Source organism: Diadema setosum, chromosome 16 (assembly GCF_964275005.1).
Source record: "Diadema setosum chromosome 16, eeDiaSeto1, whole genome shotgun sequence".
Taxonomy (NCBI): Eukaryota; Metazoa; Echinodermata; class Echinoidea; order Diadematoida; family Diadematidae; genus Diadema; species Diadema setosum.
Genome location: NC_092700.1, coordinates 2,068,293 through 2,094,543, shown reverse-complemented (window position 1 = coordinate 2,094,543; position 26,251 = coordinate 2,068,293). Strand labels below are relative to the sequence as shown.

At 39.9% G+C, this 26,251-nt stretch overlaps 1 protein-coding gene across 1 annotated transcript in view; it reads right to left on the bottom strand.

Moving 5' to 3' along the window:
* LOC140240197 (scavenger receptor cysteine-rich domain-containing protein DMBT1-like) overlaps positions 1-26,251 on the bottom strand; it is a 156,045-nt gene that overhangs the window by 104,006 nt on the left and 25,788 nt on the right. The window contains exon 9 of the mRNA XM_072319994.1: positions 4,871-4,875. Within this exon, the coding sequence (XP_072176095.1) occupies positions 4,871-4,875 (5 nt within the window). The remainder of the gene's footprint in view (positions 1-4,870; positions 4,876-26,251) is intronic.

Genomic DNA, 26,251 nt, shown 5'->3' with positions numbered 1-26,251 from the left:
AGACGGTCATTTCTGATCGCAGCATGTAAAGCTTTCAATAGCAGATTTAATAGATGAGGTTATGTTTTTTGTTCATTTATAGTACATGGTATATGTTTAAAACATGTGAACTGTTTTAATGAATCATGATTCATGAGTCGTATGTTAAGACAAGTGCCAGATGACTCGGCCCAAGCAGGGCTTTGACCTACCTACATGTACTGTATGTGTTGAGCTTAACTACCCCTTGTGCAATGTATTTGTGGTGTGAAAGTCCAGTATGTGTGCACTTGATGATAATTGTATTGTTCGTTAGTTATGTTGAATTGTTGCATATTTTTGACTCATTGCAAAGTAATGGCACATAAATTTGTAAACAGCAGCAGTGTAATTGTGGATGAGATAACAGTAGACCTGGGAAGTTTTGAGCCGCATGTCTTGCCAACCCTATGACTTATGACTGAATTGAATGTTTTAGATTTTGTGATGAAATATTCTTCATTTATCATATATTGTATTTGTTAGTGGAACATATGCAGAAAAGGAAAGAAGAAAAAAGAATTAAGAGAACTTTTTAAAAAAATGCAAATATGATAACATTATTGAGCATTTGTAACATGTTACACTGCCTGCTATATCTTAGTATGTTGTACGAATGTCTCTGTCTTTTTAAAGCCTTTGTCGCGCAGCAAATTCTCTTTGAGATAATTAACTGTCTCCTATACTTGCCCAGGCTTTTTGTGTGCTGGAGCGCTCTTTCACGTTGATTAGGTGATACTTTTGGTGTATGTGTGTGTGTATGTGTAAGTTTATATGGGTGTAACTCGCGGGTGTGGGGTATGTGTGTGTGCGTGTGTGTGTGTGTGTGTGTGTGTGTGTGTGAAAGTGTACTCTGTGAGAGTGGGGGGGGGGGGGGTAGTGGTGGTGTGTAGAACATGTGTTAAAGTCTCAAATGGAGGAGTGCTCCGGCATATGGAAGTGCCTGGGTGGGGCGATGGGAAGAAGGAGAAAAAAAATGCATACTCTTTATACGCTTATTCTTCTCCTGTCCTCCTCGCCTTTCTCTTCCCTCTTCTTTGTAATTTCAATGCAATATTTTAAATTTTGTGCATTAAATATATGTATTTTATGTATGTAAGGTATAAAACTCATGTTAAGTTATTTCCATTATTTATATTCTTCATTTATGCACCTTTATATTTATCTTTATGTATGTCCGAAAACAAATTGTATGTATATTTTATACATGACAATAAATTATCTTGAATCTTGAATCTTGAATCTTGAAAACCACAGAAATACCCCAAAGCCGAACGCGATGCCGATGGCACTGATTAAGGGCCTATTATGTGAAGTGGAAACACGCACACACACACACACACACACAAACACACACACACACGCACACACATACACACGCATACACATACACATACACATACCAACGGCGTAAATCTGTACTGAGGAGGGGGGGGGGGGGGGGATGGTCACCATCACCACGATTACAAGCCCATAACCGGACCGGCGCAGCCTTGGGGGGGGGGGGGGGGGGAATGATTGGTGCCCCCCCCCACACACACACACTTTTCAGGGATCGGATGTCCCACTCTTTTGCATGAAATATAAAGTGGGAGGAAAGTCGCAGCATAAATATGAAGACTTTTTGTTCTTGTTGCTTTTTTTTTTTTTTTTGCTTATCAGATGACTTTCGGGGGAAAATCAGACCTTAAAAGTATGAAGACATTTTTTTGTTTTTGAAATATCTGTGAGAGGGAGCGGAGCGACCGAACGGGGGGAGGGTGTGTATGGGAGGGGGGGTATCCCTCTCCCACACGAGGAAGATTTTGCATTTTCAGACCTGAATCTCAGCGATCTGGTGCACACTTTTGGTGAATTTTTTTTTCTTTAAAAAAAACAATAAGGAAATGAAATATTCACTATATATTATTGAATGACTAAATCGTGGTACTTCAGCTCTTGCTCCGCCTGTGCGACATCACTGTGAAGGCCTACTAAATAGTGGGGCCTATCACCGGCGTAGACCGGATTTGATCTTAAGGGGAGCGGTTTATGTGAGAGAGCGAAGCAAGCGGGGGGTATGGTAGGGGGGTTTCCCCCTCCCACGGTGAAATCTTTTTGCATTGAAAATTTTGACATTTTACAGTCCAAAAATGCCGTTTGTAGCTATATTCTTCGCTTTGGAAATTAAGAAGGGGGCACACCGGGCGCAACTGCTGTCAATCACTGGCAGCAACATCAGGAGAATGGCATAGCGATTAAATGCGAGCGAGCTTGAAAATTTTGACATTTTACAGTCCCAAAACTGCCGTTTGTGGCTTTTTTTTTTCGCTTTGAAAATTAAGGGGGGCGCACCCTGTGCAACTGCTGGCAATTACTGGCAGCAGCATCAGAAGAATGGCATAACAATTAAATGCGAGCGAGCGAAGCGAGCGAGCTTCAAAATTTTGACATTTTACAGTCCCAAAAACTGTCGTTTGTGGCTGTATTTTTTCGCTTTGGAAATTAAGGGGGACGAATCGGGCGAAAACTGCTGGCAATAATACTGGCTGCAACATCAGGAGAATGGCATGATTAAATGCGAGCGAGCGAATCGAGCCTAGCGAGCTTCAAAATTTTGACATTTTACAGTCCAAAAACTGCCGTTTGTAGCTATATTTTTCGCTTTGGAAATTAAGGGAGCGCACCGGGAGCAACTGCTGTCAGTCACTGGCAGCAACATCAGGAGAATGGTATAGCGATTAAATGCGAGCGAGCGAAGCGAGCGAGCTTCAAAATGTTGACATTTTACAGTCCCAAAACTGCCGTTTGTAGCTATATTTTTCGCTTTGGAAATTAAGGGAGCGCACCGGGCGCAACTGCTGTCAGTCACTGGCAGCAACATCAGAATGGCATAGCGATTAAATGCGAGCGAGCGAAGCGAGCGAGCTTCAAAATTTTGACATTTTACAGTCCCAAAACTGCCGTTTGTAGCTATATTTTTCGCTTTGGAAATTAAGGGAGCGCACCGGGCGCAACTGCTGTCAGTCACTGGCAGCAACATCAGAATGGCATAGCGATTAAATGCGAGCGAGCGAAGCGAGCGAGCTTCAAAATTTTGACATTTTACAGTCCAAAAACTGCCGTTTGTAGCTATATTTTTCGCTTTGGAAATTAAGGGGGGCGCACCAGGCGCAACTGCTGTCAGTCACTGGCAGCAACATCATGAGAATGGCATAGCGATTAACAAATGCGAGCGAGCGGAGCGAGCGAGCTTTAAAATTTTGACATTTTACACTCCAAAAATTGTAGCTGTATTTTTCGCTTTTGTTTGTCCCACTTTTATGGGGGAACCACCCCCCCCCCCTCCCCATCGACGCCTCTGCATATAAGGGAGCTTTTGTTAAGTGAAAGATCTGCTGCACACTCTTTGATAAATTAGGGAAATAATTATACGTCAATCTCAAAAGTGTACAAAGTCTATCGAAAGGGGTCCAGTATAGCGGAGCTTTTGCATGTTTATGATTGCAATTCAACGATCTGGTGCATAGTTCTTGGGGTATTTGGACAATTTTCCATTAAGAAACTTCGAGATTTTTCCTCATCTCGGGAATTGCTTGGGGGATAAATGATTTGTCTGCCTAAACACTTCCGTAGGGGCGGGGCAAATGCCCTTTTGCCCCCCCCCCCCCCCCTCGAGATAGATTCGACGCCACTGATCCTCCCTGGGTATGCCCATAGATGTATCCTGATTGAGTCATCAGTCATTGTCGTTTCTCAGGAATGATTAAGAAAATGGATGGGGTTCAATTATGGCGATATAGTTTTTGTTACTGTTTGTTTGTTTGTTTGTTTGTTTTCGTACATGGCTTTTGCAGATGGTCCCCAGTTACTCGCGTCATAACATGTTTACATGTAGGCCTATACTATTTGACGTTGTCAACGTCTGAGCCATACCTTACAGTGTATGTCGATGTTACTTTCTTCGCGAGCGAGCGAGGCGAGCGAGCACTTGAGAAAATTATGTATACATTTTCCTACAAGATAGAATACTGTTCAGCTCTGTTACCTGTCTGAAGGCCGGCGTACAAACGTCATGCAATATGCCAAAAATTGATACAATCACATTTCTGCTTCCTCCATTTTTTTTTTCAAAATTCAGGGGGGGGGATGATTGTACAGGCCATCTCCCCCTCCTCCACATCAGGGGGATCGGGGGGGGGATATACCCAATCCCCCCCCCCCCGGGATTTACGCCCTTGACACATACACATAAACCCGTTATGTTTATGTTTGAAAGGCCGCGTGCCATTCTCACATTCTGTAGGTAGCAGACGACCTTGCCAATGTACTGTGTATTATACAGCAGTAGATCTAAATGTAATAGCTCATGCCTCACAACTGCCCAAGTCTATGCAGTATGCGTGAAGTCCACGCACGTCGAGTCCACGCACATGCGTACAAAAACCAACGTGTACACTGATAGTTTTTGCTCAAGTGACACAATCGGCAATTTCGACGCATTAGAGTTACGGAAAAAAAAAAACGCGAGCCGCTCATACTCCTGCTCGATCTTTTCTAGCGTGGCATACGGTACGGGTGGAGACTTTTGAAAGGTCTGTGTGGCACCTTGTTTTAGTTTGAGAGAGGCTTTGAACCCTTTGATACCAGACCCTGTGTTTGTGAACAGACGTTCATGTTGTTTGAGGAGGGAATTCAAGTCGGATTTAGGATGGTGAGGTGCTGTTTTTGTTTTGTTTGCATGTCTGACGGCCAAAATGGTGTCCCAATTTAGTTTGATATTGCCAAGCCAATCTCTTCCAAGAAGACATGGGCGCTTCCGCTTTACCACCAAAAGATCCAGGTGGAATGTGGGTCCTTCCCCGACTTTGACGGGTACTTTCACGCTTCCCAAAACGGGCACCTCCTCCCCACAGTAACTGCGAAGAACATTTGCTTCTGAAATGGGGTACCTAGCCAACTTCACAGAGTAAACCTTCTCAGATACAGTAGACCTAGATGCACCAGTATCAATTTTCATATCAATTAGAGCACTGCCTACCTTAACTTCAACTACGTAAGGAGTAGAAGTATGGTTGCACTCACCTGCACCTACTACCTCGTACATGGTGGTATTCTCAACAACATTAGACACTACGGTCTGAGAGTCTTCATTGTCAGAGTCAACATAATGCTGATTTGATCGCTTCATCGATCTACACACTGGTTTGATATGACCTTTCTTCTTACAAAAATGGCACGTAGCGTCCTTGAATTTACAATCCTCTTTGGGATGATCTCCTCCAAAGCACTTGCACTTGGTCAGGAACGGTTTTCCCGGCGATGATTTCCCGGCGTGGTCACGATGGTAATGCTGCTTCTTATTCCGGTGCTGTCTGGCACGATGATCCACTCGGTGGGCATCCAGTCTGCTTCCATGTGCTGTTTGTTGGCAGCACTGGCCATCTCCTCAGCGATGCATTTTGCCCTGGCATCCTCGATGTCAGTTCACGTATGGAGAGGAGTTGTCTCTGAATGCGGGACATTTTTGGATGAAGTCCCGCACCACGAAGTCTGCCACTGATTCACGCTGAGTTTGCTGCGCCGTCCAAAACTTATGTCTCTCGGCAATGATGATAGGAGCAGGCTTATAGTGTTCAGCAAGAAGTTGCTTCAACTGAGCATAGTTCTTTGTACGTGGCTGCACTGGACTGCACAAGTTTTTCAGAAGTTTGTAGGCACTTGGAACAACACAGGCGAGAAAAAAACTGGCTTGTTTGTCAGCACTTATACCGGGTGTCCCCAAAAAAGCGGAACGGTGGATTTTCAGTACCTTGCGGTCTTAAGGTTATATATCTTTTGACATCATTAGAAAGAGCATCTTCCGCAGAAGACTATGATACCAAAATCATTAAATTTGGTTTAGTACTTTTTATTCTACGCCAATTTCTGAAAATGCAGTCATTGTCAAATTTCGCCGGATTTTTGCGACTTATGAGATAATAATTTGAGTGCGACACGCGATCCATACGGTAAATATTGTGTAAGCTCGGTGATCCATGTCAACAAAAGATACAGCTTTCACATTGGGCACGGCCAGGAAAAAACAGTGTGTGTGTGTGCGCGCTCCCAATATGAAAGCGTTATCTTTTGTTGACATGGATCAACGAGCTTACACAATTCGCAGTATGGAACGCGTGTTGCATCCAAATTATTATCTCATAAGTCGCAAAAAATTGAAAATGATTGCATTTACAGAAATTGGCGTAGAATAAAAAGTACTGATCCAAATTTAATGATTTTGGTGTCATGGTCTTCTGCGGAAGATGTTCTTTCTAATGATGTCAAAAAATATATCACTTTTAGAACGCAAGATACCGAAAATCCACCGTTCCGCTTTTTTGGGGACACCCGGTATTGTTCGCCGTGATGAATGCATCCAAACGATCCGCATAGTCTTCAAACAATTCCACAGTTTCATCAAAACTGCCAATGTTTCCGTAGACTGCCATGATTAGTGGGAACTTTTAAGTCCTCGTCGCCAATTTAAAGGTACTGATGAGGAGTGTTCGGTTGTGCAAAACATGCGAAAGAGAAAGGTGTTTTGGGTATAAAATGAAAGGTAGATATGTAACTTAACATGTGTCAAAATATCTTGGAAATCGGAATCTTCTCAAATATTTTGAAAAGCGAAAAACAAAATATTCTTTTTCGGAAAAAAGATCCTTCAATACGATGGTGATACGTATTTGAATTGCGGAATACTGCTTGTTGACTGCGAACATCAAGCCAACTTACAGCGAAATCAAGCCAACATGCCGAGTGAGCTGCGGAACTACTAGTAGTTATACGTAGAGCAGGCTAGCTCTACGGCTGGCTGTGCTTATGGGCGCGCCGAGCGCTGGCCGCACTTCACTTGCCATAACTCGCATCATACACAGTGTGCAGTGCTTCTAAGCTCGAGCTGTACGATCTTGCATGCTGTAACTATGTATATATACAAATGTATAGGACCTACAGTCTCACGTTAGTGTATAGAGTTCGCGTTGACCCGTTGTGTTTTCATTGGATGAGAGCGCGAACCTAAAATCAAAGGACTCCTCCGATTCTGATTTACATGTCCTTCTTCCAAAATACCATGAGAGCTAGTTCTATCGTCGGAAGACTCGGTAGGCTACGTATCCTATTTAAAAAGCCATTAAACTCCATTACAAGATTCTTCATTCAGAAGTACCGAAATCGGGATAGGTGAACGCAGTACACTACTATACGTAGCCCGACCAGACTCCGGGCTATTTATACAGCGACTGGGCTGTGCGTGTACGTAGAAACTTTTCCGGGTAAGGACACAGCCCAGTACGCAGTAGCTGCCGTGCTTCGCACGGCGTCTGGTCGGGCTTACGTAGAAAAAAATAAAATAAACGAAATCTCAATTATTGATTACAATTACATGAAACACAAACGGGTTGTGTTATTACATGTACATGTAATTTAATACATATCTTAACTTTTCATGCACATTGTCAAGAAATGCAATTTTCATGGCAAACCCATTTTTTTTCAGTTCTTCAAAGATTTGAAACACAAGTAGACTAACGATAGAGAAGTACCATGTTATATCTAAACTTGCATTGGATCTAACCAATAGACGCTAGTTCATTTTTATTACCGGTACAATTTGTCATGTATTTGTAATTTCAAATGTGACTTAGTTGTAACATTCATTGTGGATGATTTTATTCACAACTGACACATGCACTGAATAGGTTAGAAAGTTAGGTCATTGGTATGGCTTAGGCCTACCTATTTTCTGTATGAATCGGGTTAATTGGAATTATTTCACAGATACACACAAAAATGTTGGGAATCAGATCATTTTAAGTCTTCTAGACTGAATAATGTGACACCAGGGCCCCGTTTCATAAATGATGTTAGGATGTCAACTCTTGCTGGAATGGCAACTTCCCAATCAGAAAGCAGCATTCTTTTTGTTGCTATGACAATTGACGTTCGAGGAAGAGTTGCTATCATATGAACTTTTTTATGAAATGGGACCCTGTAATAGTCTAATAACTAATCCAACAATTTCTGAGGCTATCTTATGCATTTTCTTATTTATCATATACAATGCAACCATGCATGATGCAATGTCTTGTTCACCTACAAGGAGAAAAGACACAAGAAATAATAATATGTTATTAGAACCCTGATTAGGTTCTTAGCATCAGAACACATTTTTCTCTCAGTGGGAAATTGATGCTTAACAATTAGGCCTACACAGGTAATATCTTGTTCTGATATTTCAGTGAATAAAATTCTAACACATTACTTATGTAGGGCTCGGGTTCGCTTAGCTCTCTAGCACTCATCACACTAAAAGTAAACTAGGGCAGCACACATGTGTTACTTGGAAGGAGTCCCCTGGCTAACTAACTTGTAGCCAGTTTAGTCTTCACATAATTTGGCATGGGTTTACATGTAAATGTGGGTTGTGACATAAATATTCATACACAAAATCAACATAAAACATGCGAATAAGGACACAAAGGTTAAAACTAAATGCTTAATATTCATAATACGTACATGATGTGTAGGCTTGGGTGATTTAGGCATGATTTCAGTATTACAGGGAACAATGTGTGAGAAGTGAAAGAGTGGAAAATGTAATGTGATATGTGGTGTGTCTGTGATAGGTGGGGTGCGTGGATGCATGTGGATGTGAATACTACTGTATGTGTGGGTTGACGTATTTATGTGAAGAGGGGTGGTACCTGTTATAACAGAAGGGGGATACATTTAAATAATAAATGGTTCAAAATAAATCCCTACGTTTACGTTATACTACCATGTCTACATACAAATTTCATGTGTACATATAGATTGCATGCGTACATGAGATCTACATTAAAAGTTGTGTGTACCAGGGTACATTGACCTTACATTTTCTTTTATGTTTGCATGTATATTTGCATTTTGTGTTGCATCATGAGCACAGGTTCTAATTGCAAATGTGCTACATGTATTTAGAAACTGCTCTCACAGTAATGTGATGTGATATACAATGTCGAGTTAACAAATCTGTGCTGACGACTTGCATGTAGGCCTAGATCTTTTAAATATGAAATGTCATAATAGAAATAGTTGTATATCAAAGATTGCCAATTTACACAGGTAAGGTAATCATTTGGAAAAAGAAAGAAAGAAAGGAACTGCTCAGCATTCTGTCATTAGTCAATTTTGGCATCTACACATTATACTCCTATCATAATGAACAATTATGATAACAATACTATGACATGTAAATGAAAAAAAAAAACCTAACAAATGCAACCACTTTCAAATAACTTGCACATTTGCAAGGAAAAAATATTGAAGTGAAAGTCCAAGAATCAATGTCACATAGTTAATGACTTCAAGTACAAAGAACAATATACTATTTCAGTGTGGAGACCTTCTACATATTACATTGTCAAAACACATTCGGTTTAGGGTTTTAGCGTATACAATTATATAAGCAGAACATCATGTAGGGACCTACCAAAATGTATCTTACAATGTATTTTTATATCTATGTGAATGAAAACTGAACATCTTGTTTGAAGTACTTCCAACACATTTGTTTATCAAAACAAATTTTGGCTATAAAATATAGATGCAATGAATATTACAAGGGCACAAACTCCATTTACCACAAAAATATTGTCCTCATAATAATGTGATTTGATAGAGTTATCACAAAATTATGTGCTGAAAAAGTGTCTTCCAAAATGCTGATGGACAATGCTACTGTATAGGACCTGCTGTGCCACTTGAATGTAACACATTGCATGATATCAGTGATCACATAAATGATGATGAGGATAATAATCATTATGAAGATGATGATAGCAATAAAAACATTAGCAACAACAATAGTAGTAGTAGTAGTAGTGATAATAATAATAACAATAATAACAATTAGAGCAATAATGAAATGTGTGAAAAGCCCTTTCAGTGATGTACACTGCTGTGCATGACAGCCCTGCTTAAGTTCACTTTAAAACACTGATGCAATATTTTATCGTAACGGAGTAATTGTAGCTTTGCACCACTGAAACACCTGGGAAACACAGGGGGAAAAAGACCAAATGAAAAAAAAAGGACAAAACACTTTGTGCCTGGATATTGTAGCCCTTTCAGTTTCCAGTAACAGTTTAAGCACACGCAGTTTAGGAGTTTACAGGATTTATATTCCCTACTTGCCACACGGGGCAAGAACAAATTTTCTAGGCAATAAATTCACTGTTTCATTCTGATTCACACATTTGAGTAGTAACATTTTTGTTGTTACCTCACAGAAAAGACAGAAATAGACAGTTCAGAGATATAAATGTAGTGTCATATCAGTCATCATTGCCATCACATGAATGTAGTCTATGATTGGAATTGACGTTATTGATGTTCAATGTGCATTTATCAGAATCCCCAACAATCCTGGTACAAAGGTGCAGCTTTTTCATTACTAACATGTCTTTTGCCATTATACACAATGAAGGCATAAATTGACAGTAGGCCTACAGGAAGAGCTGGTGTCAGAGCTATTATCATTGCCATCACTTGGATGCACTCAACATAATTATGATATTGAAGTCATCCAAGTTCAGTTTTCAAACATTTGCCATGAGAGGGGATGTCACTGGCTTCATGGAGCTAAGTAGCTGGCAGGGCTGGTTCTGATTGATGAGAGGGGATGTCACTGGATTCACTGAGGTTGGTGGCAGAGAGGGCTGGTCTCCACTGGCGAGATGGATGTCACAGGTCTCACCGAGCTGCGTAGCCTAGAAGAGGCAGTCTTATTTGGCAGTCTTATTTGTCACTGGCTTCAACAACCTGGACATCTGGGATGGCACTTTAATGTGATGCTAGCTGTTCCACTGCAATAGAGGCCAACAAGCACATTATATTGATCTCTCATCTAATGACTGGATGTTGGTAATATAGTAACTACTACACATTTACTATGAAAAATTATTTTACTACTCATATAGACTAAATTAACTATTCAGTATTACACATAGTAAATATTCTCTTTAAAGACTATCATTCAAGCAATGACAAGTTTAGTACTGATGAAAGTAAGTATGTTAGATGCTGAAAGTCCAATGAAAATAGCCCACTTTATTTATGATATTTACATAAAAATTCCCAAATATGCATGCCAAAGGGACGTCTTCATCATCTAACCTGTTATCTTCTAACATCTGCCCAGGCTCTGATAAAATCAATATCTGTCAGCACTCTCACCAGGTTTTGATCCACTTCAATTTGACCCAAGTCCTTTCCTCTGAGTAGCATTTTCCTCCACAACTAATTGGAGAAGGCAACGGCATTCACGAACTTGTCCTTTTTCCATTTCACAGGGGCATCTGGACTGGCGTTCATCTGTATATCAGACACAATGAAAGGCATTAACACTGACTTACAATTAGGATAGTCCCATTAGTTCTTCACCAATCTGTAAATTTAGTCACAGAACTTGCTATCCCATTTATTTCAGTGTAGAGTCTACCAGGTAGCTATATCTTGTAGTGCTCACATCTATGCAACAGAGAAAACTCCATGAAATATGTTAGAAATAGACTGTCTACTGTAGAAGTTAAATAGCAAAAAGGAAAATAAGACCTACAGACCCTAGCCAAATTTTTGATGAGTTGACACTGCACACGACGTGGGGATGACCTCAGCCTCTCATTGTGCATCTACAAAGTAGGCCCTATTTATTTGTGTATACAACCTCACATAGGGCCTATGTCTCTAAATCCAGCCACATGCATGGGATTTGGGGGTCTGTAATTCCATGCAATCATATAGTAGGCCTATGTGTGGCTGCAATGTACAAACTATGTAACTTGTAACCCTAAAAGTAATGATCAAGACAACCATAATCTTATTAACCACTACCACAGCTATGGGTTAAAAAAAAAAAGGAATAATAACAGCGTCGTTTGAGAACACAGAGTTAAATCGAACAATTTATTGTTGTTTTGTTTACTAAATATCAACATTAATTTTCATTTGCAGGTTCAAAACAGTTGTTGGATCTAGGTGTATTAAAACAAATATGGTACCAGGTGATTAAGGTTACCGGTAGTTTGTACAAATCTTTTGTACCAGTGCAAGGGCTAGTCTCAATGGGCAAGAGGGGATGTCACTGGCTTCATCAAGCTGGGTAGCTGGGAGGGCTGGTCTCGACTGATGAGAGGGGACATCACTGGCTTCATCAACATCAAGCTGGGGGTAGCTGGTCGAAACTGACGAGAGGGAATTTCACTGGCTTCATCAAGCTGGTTAGCTGGGAGGGCTGGTCTCAATTGATGAGAGGGGATGTCACTGGCTTCACTGAGCTGCCTAGTGAGGATGATCCTTGAATGCGATGCTGGCTGTTGCCCTACAAAAGATACCCACAATAATATTTGACAGACCTTTCTCAACAACTAGCACCTACTGTGCTACAAAGCATACACCATTAATCACTACACTCGGGACTGAGTGAACTGTGCTACAATGCATACGCCATTAGCCACTTATGTATGTATACGCACAATAGATAAACTTCAATCAACATTTTAATATTGCAGTGCCATGTGTACCGGAGACCATACCTTACCAAACATGTGAATTCACGTATTTGGTCCGATCATAGCTGCGGTGACAACATAATAACATATTATACACGGTTGACTCTCCACAAACTCTTTGTAAAAACCGAGAGTGACCAGATGATCACTCTTCGCTGATACTTTCACTCATTCAGTGTCGTTTCGTAAAATTGGATTTCTCGCCTATCGCCGATTTGTATAGCAAACGTCAGTTCTGATGAGTGTCGTAACTTTCTTATTTCGACATTTTGAGACCCATAATTTGACATGAAGGCAGAATAGGGCAACATAATCCAGAAAATGGTAAAATAGGAATTCGCGTATTTACATGCAAAACACTTTAGCGTGCCATTTCTTAATGTGAACGGCGATTTATGTGCAATTGCAGAAGCACATTTCAAAAAGGAGAAATGTTGAGCCAAATTTGGGATGTCATTAGGCAAAAATTTTTCAAGTTATCCAATATTGGCAGAGAAAAAGGGCCCTGGCCTAGGAGTGGTAGAACATACTATGGGTCTAGGATACCTACCATATATACCTCAATCGCATTCTGAATACACCTTTGTGAATCTGCATGTAGCCTTTCTTCACATGTGAGTAAAATCTCAGGCAAATTGTGATATATCTTTTAGTTTAATAGAAAAATGTTAGGGTGTGGCACAGGACACCTAACAAAACTGTACTAATCTAGGCCTACTAATAATAGTATAGTGTGTGTAGATCCTCTAAGTGACATCTCTATCAGCAATGTTACACTAACAGTACAGTAGGTCCTACTCACACTGAACTGAATGAAGTCTTCCGAGTTTCACAAATTTATTACCGATCCAGAAGAAGTGAAATGACATCTCTGTCGTTCAGCCCCTGATATCTTCTAGTGTCTTGAGGGGAATTGGGACTGACTTCATTTTATTTTTCTGTCGCCATCTCCATACTGTGTCACTGGTTTTCATGGTCTTCCTCTTCTTGGAGACAGATCTCTCGCTCTCCTCCTGCGGCTCCATTGTTGTGTGGATGGAGTGGTACGGTAAGTAGGCCTATACGTAGCCAGCAGAGTTTGAGCGGACCCGTGCTAGCTACCTGCCGGGCGGATCCCAGGAAATGCGCCGATAACGCTCGCTAGCCAGTGAACAGGCACCCGGGTTTCGCCTCGCGAACGCGGCGATATCTTGGGCTTGCTTTTCGCGACAAGCGTTACAGTAACGCTCTTCAACAAAATCATAGATATCTTCATAATGACGTGTTTTTTTTTTTTTCATCAATTCCTTTTCATTGCCTAGTCCTTTCATAGGCATTGGTCCTTGTTTTTGCCTGTTTCAAACACTCCTATCCAGTCCCTTTAATGTACTGGAGAAACTTTCAAATAGTCACATGGTCCAGTTTTACACTCACTCTCACATTCACAAGAAAGGAGACACAGCACACATGACTTGAGAGGTTGAAAGCCAAAAATTCAAGTGAGGTTTATTCACCCTGCACGGGGCAAGCTTTGTGGTCAGTGGACATTCCTAAGTACTCACTCATTTCCAAGATACCTTTCACTATAGCCACCGTTCCACTATGCCGTTCTCGCTACGATTTGACAATTTTCTCAGGTCGGGAAGGATCGGGTAATACCTGAGCCGATCTGGACACAGTACGATGTTAGAACGCTCTAAGTACGCTGCTGTTACGACTATCACGTGCTTGCTACGCTCTTACTACGATGATCGGGAATGAGTCATTACGATCTCTGCCGCTGCAGCTACGCTTTAGAACGATGTAGCTACGCTGTCAATGCGATGTTGCCGATGTTATCTGATCGCTGCAAGCTGTATCTACGCTCTGAAAGATCTATACGATCTTATCACGCTTTCACCCCGCTCAGAGAGCTGAAAAGTGCCCGATGTGCCCAGATGTACCCCGATTCGACTGTCGATCTGCAGTCAGTCTACTTATTAGCATGCAGAACCGACGAAGAAATATACTGTAGACCTCGAAGAGGCTCCTCTTCTCACGGTTCTTTTGCAGCAATGCATTGTTATAAACAAAGACGTGCTGATTTTTCCAAGGCTTTTTCTTGATGTCCTTGCTTTTATAATCCGTCTTCCTCCAGTTGTAGATGATTTCATGTTCTTCAAATTTCTGCTATGTCCTCTTCCTCCTCTTTCAGCATCACGTGCAGTCTCTCTTTCTTCGCCTTTTGGGTAGCTGCTTTGCTGCTTTCTTCTCTTCTTTTTCTTCATCTCTTCTTCTTCTTCGCAAATTACAGCCAAAATTACTTCCCGTCCTTTTGCCGATGTTACTACGCTCAGAAAGACCTTGTTACGCTCATCCCGCTGCGTTTACGCCGTCACTACGCTCTCCCCGCTGTGTTTACGCTGTCACTGCGCTCTCCCCGCTTGCCGTACGGTTAAAAATATGTTAATTTTGATCGGGGAGATCGGGAAGAAATTTTGGACCGGTTCAAAATTTCTTCCCGATCTGAAAAAATGCCCGCTCCAACCCCGACTTCCACACGCTGCTGCTACGATGCTTCCGATCCCCGTACGCTTTGGCCGCTCTCTCCCGATATGCTAGATCGGGACAGATCGGGGTCCAAATCGTGATAGTGGAACGGGGGCTTATTGGGATGGTAGGGTACCAGATATGGTGATGGAGAACAAAGAGTGGTATTGCATATGGATAACTCAATGAATAATATTACAACAAATAACATAGAATCTGAGACATGCATATTAATGAGATGATTATAATAAATGAATATCCAAAGCCTTATGGCTTAGTCATGAATACCACAATAAGCTCAGGTTTTTCTTTTTGGGTCATTGGTCTACAGAACAAACAGTTACAAACTTTATTTATTTCCCTCTACTTCCTTATTCCCTTCCGACAACGTCAACAAATTCAATGAGAGGATTGCCATTATTGCCACTGACTGTCTGTCTGTCTGTCTGTCTCTGTCTGTCTCTCTCTCTCTCTCTCTGAATATAATGAGACGGAAAAAAACAATGAACCGCAACCTGTCCGCACCGATGAACCCTCTTATGGGTGAATTGTATAGACACAATTATTTAAGTGCCAACAATGTGGAAACGACTGGTACACTACAACAATCCACGTCTCACGAATTTTGAGTGTCAAAGGGATCTATTTTTGGCCTGGTTCTTTCAACTTTATGTCCCCCTCTTATCACTATGATTGGAGGAATGTCTCTTGCAAATTGAATACATGTACATTGTCAATGCGCATCAAGCCCCATCCGATTGTTGATCGTCACTGCTCTAGGCCTGATGTTCAGAATACACCCTCTCATCTCTCTAAATATACTATTGCTCCACGTACAACTGTGGATATCTCGAAACCTTCTGTCGAATGACAAAAACATAGTTATTAGAACACATTTGGTATTCAGTTGTTTGCAGACAGTGTTGTCATTTCATACAGTTATAGGATGGGGTTAATTGTAAATAACTCTACATATAAATAACTCTACATGTTCAATATCAGCGCTTAACGTGTTAGCAACGCTGACGGAGAGACAACCTATATCATTCAAAATGTACAACATAGCATATGCAGATGCTATAAACATGTTAATAACTTAATGGTGATTGGTAATACACGTCTCAAACTTGTTTGATTCATTGATTCATCTGAGAAAGGAGGTAGATGGCCCATATTCAGCTGCAATAGTTGGTCTTCCATGGGGCCCAATTAGATGCTGGGCATGACCATGTCACCGGGTTACACACACTGGTCTTTACGTGCACGAGTTGTGACTCTCTTACAAACCCTCGAGACTTCCATTTTATTATGTTCTATCCGATCCGAGGGACTGAGTGTGTGTGTGTGTGTGTGTGTGTGTGTGTGTGTGTGTGTGTGTTTGTCTTTTACTAGAGGGGACGGTATAGCAATCACACGTAACTTTGCTCAGTAGGACTTGGGAATCGAACCAGGGTCCTTTGGATCGAAAACTGAAAGAAGGTGCCTAGAAAGGAAACATTCAAAATAATGAATCTTTTCCCCTTTTTTCAGATAAATAATTATCAACCCTCGAAATAACGAACCTTATTTTATTTTCGCCTCAAGTAACCTTCGGAATATAATATCTTCGGGATAACAAACTGTAAGGGGGGTTATGCAAAGTGTGCTATACTACGTGTAATGCAAACAGGTGTAATGTCAATGCTTGCGACACTCACCTCTTTTATATTTCTCCTTGATTTTTTTGTTTAATTTGTTTTTTGTTTGTTTGTTTGTTTGTTTGTTTGTTTTACTTTTGATTTGTTTATACACTTCATCACGTCATCAGTTTTCTTTCTTTGATTCCATCATGGTATAATCGTTTCACCACCATTACATGTATATGTGACCGTGCATCCCAAAACGAACATAAAGTCGCACACACTGATATTGCATGAGGACTGAAAATAAGTGAAATGGGCCAACCTAGCCGATCTTCACTTTTTCATTTCAGTTTAATCTAATAATCCCTTCATTGTTGTTACTCTGGTGGTTTACTTCCTGTTTTTTTTTTCTTTGTCCCATTCATCACAGAGCCAGCATGGTTTGGTAAAGATTAAGCGCTTGAATAGACACTGTACTTCAGAGCCTCTTTTCTCAGAGTCTGTGCTTTCTTTCAAATCTTTCGATAGGTTAGGAGAGTCCATTTGATTTGAGTTATACATCATTTTAAAGCTTAAAGTCTGCTCTTTCAGAATAAGGTCTTAACTAATAATTCATGTCTGGCATCTGGCGACTTTTTGTTTGTTTTGTGGTGCAGGGTCACATATTTGAAACACCATCCCTGGTAAAGCGAGACAGACAGTGACAGATGGCTTTAATAATAACAATCAGGAAGCATCCAAAATTCACCACTCTTTTTCCTAAAGGCGAACATTGGTATTTGTCAGTACTTTGTTAGTTACTATTTTGGTTGTACATCTTTTACGTATTTGAAAATGTCTACCTTTTTGTCCTTGTATTTTCATATGTCGTCTTCATATCAGGAACTACTTACACAATTTTGTAGACCTTAAGCAAAATACCATCCCCGCTTTCCCCCCCCCCCGAAAAAAAGATACATACATAATAAATAAAAATATGTGAATAAATGAAATCCTCAAATTTATTTGTTATTTTGTACCAGGTAAACCAAAGTTTTCATTATTTTTATTGTCTAAGCCATTCTGAAGGCTTTGAAAAGAAAAAATTCGACATAATCCCATTCTCATATTTTCGGGGGTATTTCTTTTTTGTTTACCTAAGATATGGCTCTGAATAAGGATAGGCCGACCACTCTAGGAAATGACACGCACACGCGGAAACACACACATACAATATATATATATATATATATATATATATATATATATATATATATATACTTGTATTATGTTTGTGTGTGAATGTGTGTGTGTGTTATTTTGGAGTGTTATGTGATTCATCAAATCAGTACAACTTAACATATCTCACGAAGGCAAATTGTCGCTGATATCATCTCAATGTACAACAGTTACTGACTACGATATTCCCTTCAATGTTCCATCAATGTGGATTAACTCAGCACCAGCTTAACCAATAATGATATCTCATCTGATTTCATGACTCTGATAGCAATCGGAGAATAACTTCATGTATTTTCTACTTACCAGAAAAGCTGTACTGGACTGAAAAGAAGAAGCAGCATATGAACACGCATCCTTTTCCATGGGACGCCATGTTAGGACCTAAGATAATTTTGTTTTGCGAGTAAAATATTCATAGTCTAAAGCCTGCCTTATTTACGCTGTTCATTCAACCATCCAACCACAGGGCACAGATCACTTTGTAAGGGCATGTAAAGTCATACTGTCACGGATGGTGAGACTGTCAAATCCCCCCCCCCCCCAAAAAAAAAAGAAAAGATCTATTTTCGAGTGATAGGGAGAGATGGAGAAGGGGGGGGGAGGGGGATAGATGCCTCCTGATCCAAGTCTTGCCAGAACGACTCGTCAAACATAAACACACACATGACGTAATAGTAAGTACATACAGACATATTATGTAGGCCTATACATACAACCTATTTAAGCTTACAGTAATGGATATACGTAAAAGTACATGTATGATGATCATTGTACCGTCTTTCCATTCTCATGTGAAAGGTATATTGAAGTCACATTGAAAGAAGACAAACTTATTTTCTCTTTAACCATCTAAGAAGCATAGAATTTTATAAAGTAGCTCGCCTTTTCAGGGCGTAGAGGGCCTAAAAGCGTATGATTAATGGGATATTTGGTTTAGATTCCTTCAATTGCACCAAATTTGGCCCACTGGTCCCTTGAGTGTACTCTTTCTCAAAGAAAGAAAATGGCTTGCGTGCATGCTTACAAAGAAGGTGATTCCAGAGTGACGTCCGAGACGTCTAAAAAACAAGAAAGAAGAACAAATTATTTCCTTCGAAGTCATGGGGACTGGGGTGGAGTATGCGCGGCTGTTGCAGTCGCATGAACATATCAGAAACGCCTTCTCAGTTTTGGAGACATCTCCGCGACGGTGACACGACATTTGCTCCGCGACAAATGCTCCGGCGACAAATGCTCCGGCGACATTTGCTCCGCCGACAAATGCTTCGGCGATATTTGCTCTGGCGACAATTGCTCCTGTGACAATTGCTCCTACGGCAATAACTCTGGCGTCAAATGCTCCGGCGACATTTGCTCCTGCGATAATTGCTCCTACGACAGTTGCTCCTAATGTGCGACAATTGCTCCGGGGACATTTGCTCCGGCGACAATTGCTCTGGCATCAAATGCTCCGGCGACATTTGCTCCGGCGATAATTGCTCCTACGACAATTGCTCCGGGGACATTTACTTCGGCGACAATTGCTTCTACCGCAAATGCTCCGACGTCATATAGGCCTAATGCAAAAGTCTGAAGGTACGTCTGTACCTTCAGACAGGTACGACATTTGCTCCGGTGACAATTGCTCCTGCGACAATTGCTCCGGGGTCATTTACTCCGGCGACAATTGCTCCTACCGCAAATGCTCCGACGTCATATAGGTGTAATGCAAAAGTCTGAAGGTACGTCTGTACCTTCAGACAGGTACGACATTTGCTCCGGCGACAATTGCTCCTACGACATTTGCTCCGACGTCATATGATGCAAAAGTCTGAAGGTAAAGACAGGTACGACATTTGCTCTGGCGACATTTACTCCAGCGACAAGTGCTCCTACGAAAACTTCTTGTACCACCTTTGCTATACAAAGGTAAGACATTTGCTCCGGCGACGAATGCTCCAGAGACATTTGATCGGACGGTCCTCCGACGGCAATTCGTTCCAAAGGTTCGATAATTGTTCTGAAGAAATTATATCAGACGGAATTTGTTTAGAAGACAATTTCAAGGGTGAAAATGCCCTCCTCACAATTTCTCCGGCGGAAGAAAAAAAATCTTCCTGGACTTCTCCTAAGAATTATACATGTTTTTGTTTCTTTGTTTGTTTTATTCATAGTTATTGCATATTGGCTCTTTTTAAATTACTTTTGAAAGATCACATATAGAATCCTTAATAAAGATAACGAACGAATGAAACGAAATAACAAAAATACACAATTAAACAAGGAAACCCATATTTTCTTCTTCTCACAATATCATTAACTCAAATTACGCTTTCACATACTGATCCAAGTCTCTGGAACTTTCCTGAAAGTGACACAATAGATTGAAGGTCAATATTTCAAGAAAAATGTTAGATAGTATTTTCTTGAAATTAATAATTGGTATTGCAGGGATGTAATCTTCGTATTTTGTATAATCCTTTACTCATAATTATGTATATTGCATTGTTATAAGCTGCGTAACGTGATAATTCAATCTTGTCACATTTCCCCCATTATTGTTCGTCGTTGGATATTCAAACTGTGTACTTGTCAAGCTTTTGTTTCAGGACATTATTCGTAACGGTTTGGAAAAGACTATACGATATATAGCGCACGTATATCGAATTATTGCAGATGATCCCCTCCTTGACACACACCCACACCCCCACACACCCGCACCCCCCCCCCCCATACACACACACACAAACAAAACAAATTTGTTTTGCACGATGCTAAGAACACATTTATTTACACTGGCCCAACTTACTGGAATTCCCTGAATAATGATATAAAAAATGCCCCCTCTATATATTCATACAAAAGAAGATTAAAGTTTTCTTTATTGCAATCTTATGATCCCACAGAATTGAATTAGCCTGTTAGCTTATTTCAATTCCTTTTCGAAGAACTTGGCTTACAAGTGATATACTGTCACGTACTTTCTCGTCTCTCTTGTCCTGAGACACCTACAGAGTAGGTTTGATTTAATTTATATTATTTCTGCATCTATTTCTTTATACTTTTCTATATAATCGTATCCTTTTCACGCATCCCATCATTTTTTTTTCAATGAATTCTGTCGAGGATCACTGGATCTGTTTTGTCTTTCTGTCCGTTGTATTGTCTTCCTGTTATATTAGTCTTGTCTCGTTCTATCTTGTCTATGTGTCCCCCTTTATTAGTTTCGTCGTCCCAGTTTCGTTTTATGTTTACTCGCCTGAGTATGTATGTCTGTTTGATACTCTATCTTCCTATGTAAATAGTGGGCTTCCAGACTTTTTTCTTGTTTACTTTATTCCCAGTCTTTCTTCCCTTTTTGCATCAGTTCAATTTCTATTGACATTCTGTACTTGAGGGGCCCACATTCTACAAGCATTGTCTTTTTAGTGGGTCCCTCCATTTTTCGATGTCTTACGTATTATATCGTCTTTATCACTTCAGTCAATTTTCATTACAACGTATTTCTTATTCCAAGGTTCCTCGATTATATTTTTCTCAATTTACTTTGTTTTGACTATGCAACCTTATTCTCTGTTACCAAAGAAAGTGAAATGTTTATGTTCTTTTCGAAAAAATGAAATAAAGCATGAATTGAATTGAATTGACGTAGCGCAACGCATAACACGTAATTCACATCAACTCAAACTTGAGCCTCCTAGATGTAATACTGAATTTTACAAGCGATCATTTATACGCTCAGCAATATCCGATTAGAATAATCTGCCCATAGAGACACGCTGTTCATCTAATTTAGTAAATTTTGATATACATATATGTTTTTCATACCAGGAGGATCCCTTCTCAATAGTCAATACCCACACAGGATAAATTATACCAGAGGTTTAATTTGTGTAATAAATGTTATTGTTCATTTTCCCCAATCAATTTCACAATTCAACTTTAAAAAAAAAATCTTCCCAGTAATACATGACCAAATGCAAGAATTCCTTTTTTTCCTTTACAAGAAAACAATGATACTACTTGAAGTTGTTATATTGACATCAAAGTCACCTGTTGCAAAGTCCATTTTATCCAATTCTGTTTCTATCAATTATGATTTGTTTAACCCATGTACTTATGCCATTTTTATAAAACGGTTTATTATAAAATATGAGTATGTATATTATCATATGTGATTTTATATGCAATATCTGAAATTACCATTGTACACTGGATTGTTGTAAGCATATGTCTTTCAATTCTTAAAAACTATTCTCATTGTATCAACTGAATTTATTCGGGGTACCAATTTAAATGTAATTTTGATGTATGTTTTTTCCTCTTCTTTTAACTTAGGAATCGTTTTAGTATTTCATTTTTTTAACTACCATACTAGTATCATCATGCTTTTTCCTTCGATTTGTAATTAAATGTTTTGAAATGTCACTGTTTTTATGCATTGTGTTTTAAAGCCTGGTCAAAACATCTACAGGAGAAACCCCATAACATCTCTTAAATTGAGCCAAAGGAATCCCTCCCAACAGGTGCCAGTGAGCCATGGCAAAATTGGCGCTGCCTGAATCGCTTTAGAACTGGAGTTGGGAGATGCAAAGCCCTGATGCAGAAATGGGGATACAACCATGATGGATACACAGAATGCGACTGCGGGGAGGCTCCCCAGACAATGGAACACCTACTAAAGTGCACCCTGCTACCACAACCCTGTACATTTCATTTCATTTCATTTCAATTTATTTTCATATTTCTCACATATATCACAATAAAGTATATAAATACGAAAATCATACAAAACATAATTCAGATGAGACTTCATCAGAATGTACAGAAGTTTGATTTGGTATAAACACGAGGTCTGTATGCATGCGAATTACACTGTGGTCATAATGCGAAAAAAAAAAAATATGGGGCCTGTGTAAAAGCATTAGCTTGTACAGCCGCAGGTCCCGTGAGTAATCAGATTAGGGGAAGTTTAAAGTACGGATGTTTTTTAAGACCAACTATATCTGGGGAAACCGATTAAAACAAACAAAACAAAATATCCAATTAAATATATGTCACTAAATAAAAATACAGAAAAACAGAAAGCTGAAAGGTCACATGTTACATCACATGATCTCCACGATTACACCCCATGTGCCAGAGCCTGTGTTCTGCAGTGGCTGGGAAAAGTGTAGCGACACGAGAGAAGAAGAAAGGGCCCCGATGAAAACCAGCTAATGCCGACTCGGGCTACCCTTTTTAAAGATGTGAAATAGATGAATAAAATAGATAAAACACATACCCAGGGTAAAATACTGCATACGGCCCAAGTCTGTTAGGTATGTACACTTTTGTAGTTATTTTGTAGTGATTTCTAGAGAGAAAGCATGCTGGATTTATACTTCCGAATCTGAAGCGGAGTAAAAAGTTGTGATGAAATATATTTTTTTTTATTATTGATCAGAATCAGGAGAGCAATTACAGAATCAAAGCGATAACATTTTTGGGTAACACAGAACTATAATACGAATAGAGGAAACAGAAGACTTTTTAAACCACGTCGAATGGTATGTGCACTTCTTACAAAAAATAATGGTGAATCTTGCAAAAGATTCAAAACAAACAAACAAACTATCTTTGCAAAACTTTCTACAAAACTTGCACAAAATATACAAGCTCTCGAGGAATCAGAAAAGTTGGCACTCCCCAAAGTATTGTCTTTTGTAACAACGTAACATCGTGGCATTAAGCTGCATGGAATACCGAAATTTCAAAGGTCCACATAGTATAAATATCGTATAAAAAAGAGTTTCACTCAATCTCTTCCGTCTGATCTTGTGTCCGAAAAGAGAAAGCACGTCAATCGACCGTAGGGAAACGACACAGTCAAATTAAAATATTGTTCTTTCTATCGCTTTCTCATATACAAATAAACCTTGACAAATTTTGTTGACATTTCTCTTATAATAGAATGCACAAAATGGAAAAAGTGGCAAAAATAATGCTTTGACACGAGTTTTTCCATTGAACATAAGTTTCTTGCATGCCAGCAAGTTTAAGTTCTTTCATTTCTTTAAGTTAACCTTGCGAGTTTGTGAAACAAATAACTACTACAAAAGAAAGCTTCAACAATTACATTTCAAATTACCCGTTAAAAAACAAAGATTTTTGTTACTTTCCTTAACCCTAATCAATACAGCTTCTGATGAGAAGGAAAAATGTCAATGCTAACCATAAAAGTTAGAATATTATTTTGTTCAGTACACCAAACGGATGGTACAAAAAAAAATGATAATATACAAATAAGGAAATAAATTGATTCTGTATCAAAGATGGTACGCCATTAAGTATCATTTTGCTTAACTATACCAAAACTCCAGTTTCGAATCGAAATGATAATTGTGAAACTACGCAGCCTTGAAAATCATCCCTTTTACATAGCTGTTGTTTTTTTAATCCGTTATTTGTGACAAAACTTTTCTCCTAGAATTAAACATTGTCGTTCTCCATATAATAAAATTCCAAAAAAACATATACATTGCAAAAACCTTAGATAACAACCATATAGACAATGTTTCATAGCCAGTCAAACTTGTTATACGTGTATTTGGTACTCTTGTTGAGAAAATGTTTCATAGCTAATCAAAACACCAAGATTTCACTGTTCTTGTCATTGATATAGAGTTGTCATTGATTGCAAGTTCTACAAAATCATCACTGGAATATTTTTCCAGTAAATTCCATAATGTATCACAAATCCAACGCGTTTCTGGGTCCAATATTTCTATCCCATACTGAAGACATTCTGGTATGGGTGAATATGAATTTCTCAAGTTTCTTGTTTATTCATTTTTGAACAGGTAGCTAGAAAGTTTGCAACAACTTCATACGAAACTGTTGACGATGAGGTAAAGAACTTGTGACACTTATGAATTATCTTTTACATATTTTCTAAGGGGTCATGTTATAATTCCGTTTCTATTGCACTTTTGCATACGACATCATTTCCTGCTGAATACTGATAATGAATACAAAATGTTTAAAGGGGAAGGCTAGTAACTGATCAGTGGGAATCAGTGGAAATGCTGGGAGATGATTGTTCCAATCCTTATGGGATTCATTCAAGAGTTCATTGTATATCTATTGTTGTGTGAAAATGATTTGCTTCAGAACGGTCTCATATTCAAGTAATGTGCAGATTAATGCTCCGTCACTGACCAGGGACGCTAACCTGGAAGCATTAAACTGCACATTACTTGAATATGAGACCATTATGAAGCAAATCATTTTCACACAACAATAGATATACAATGAACTCTTGAATGAATCCCATAAGGATTGGAACAATCATCTCCCAGCATTTCCACTGATTCCCACTGATCAGTTACTAGCCTTCCCCTTTAAAACATAGCTGGTGTGAAATAATGTCTGGTTATACAATGTCATGCGGTTGGGTTATTTTAGCACAGAAACGTCAGCATACGGTAATTCTTAGAGTAACCCGGTCAACATATTTTATACCGCCTGCAAATTCACTGGGTTTTTTTCATATTGACGGAGCAAATGTCGGAGGAGCAAATGTCGTACCTGTCTGTACCTTCAGTTCTTTGCATCAAATGTCCTTCGAGCAATTGTCATCGGAACATATGTCGCCGGAGCAAACGTCGCTGGAGCAAATGTCGCCGGAACATTTGTCGTAGAAGCAAATGTCGGAAGAGCAAAGGTCGTACCTGTGAGTATCTTCAGACCTTTGCATCATACGACGTCGGAGCAAATGTCGTAGGAGCAATTGTCACCGGAGCAATTGTCGCCAGAGCAAATGTCGTACCTGTGTGTACTTTCAGACCGTTGCATCATATGACGTCGGAGCAAATGTCGTAGGAGCAAATATCGCCGGAGCAAATGTCACCGGAGCAATTGTCGCACCTTAGGAGCATTTGTCGTAGGAGCAGATGTCGTCGGAGCAAATGTCGCTGGAGCAAATATCGCCGGAACATTTGTCGGCGGAGCAAATGTCGCCGGAGCATTTGTCGGCGGAGCAAATTTCGGCGGAGCAATTGTCGCGGAGCAAATGTCGCGGAGCATTTGTCGCATTTTTCGGAGCAATTGTCGTCGGAGCATATGTCGCCGGAGCAAATGTCATGGAACCCTCCGCGACATCTTCATATCGTCGCCATTAGGTTGTCATTGGACTCGGCAAAGTTGCCGGACGTTGCAGACACATGTACAACAGTCCGGGGGGGGGGGGGTGTTTCATCAACGTTTGCCAGCGCTGACAAGTTGTCATCGCTGACAATTACCATAGTAACTGTCAGTTACCAGAGCATCTCAGCCAATCAAAACCAA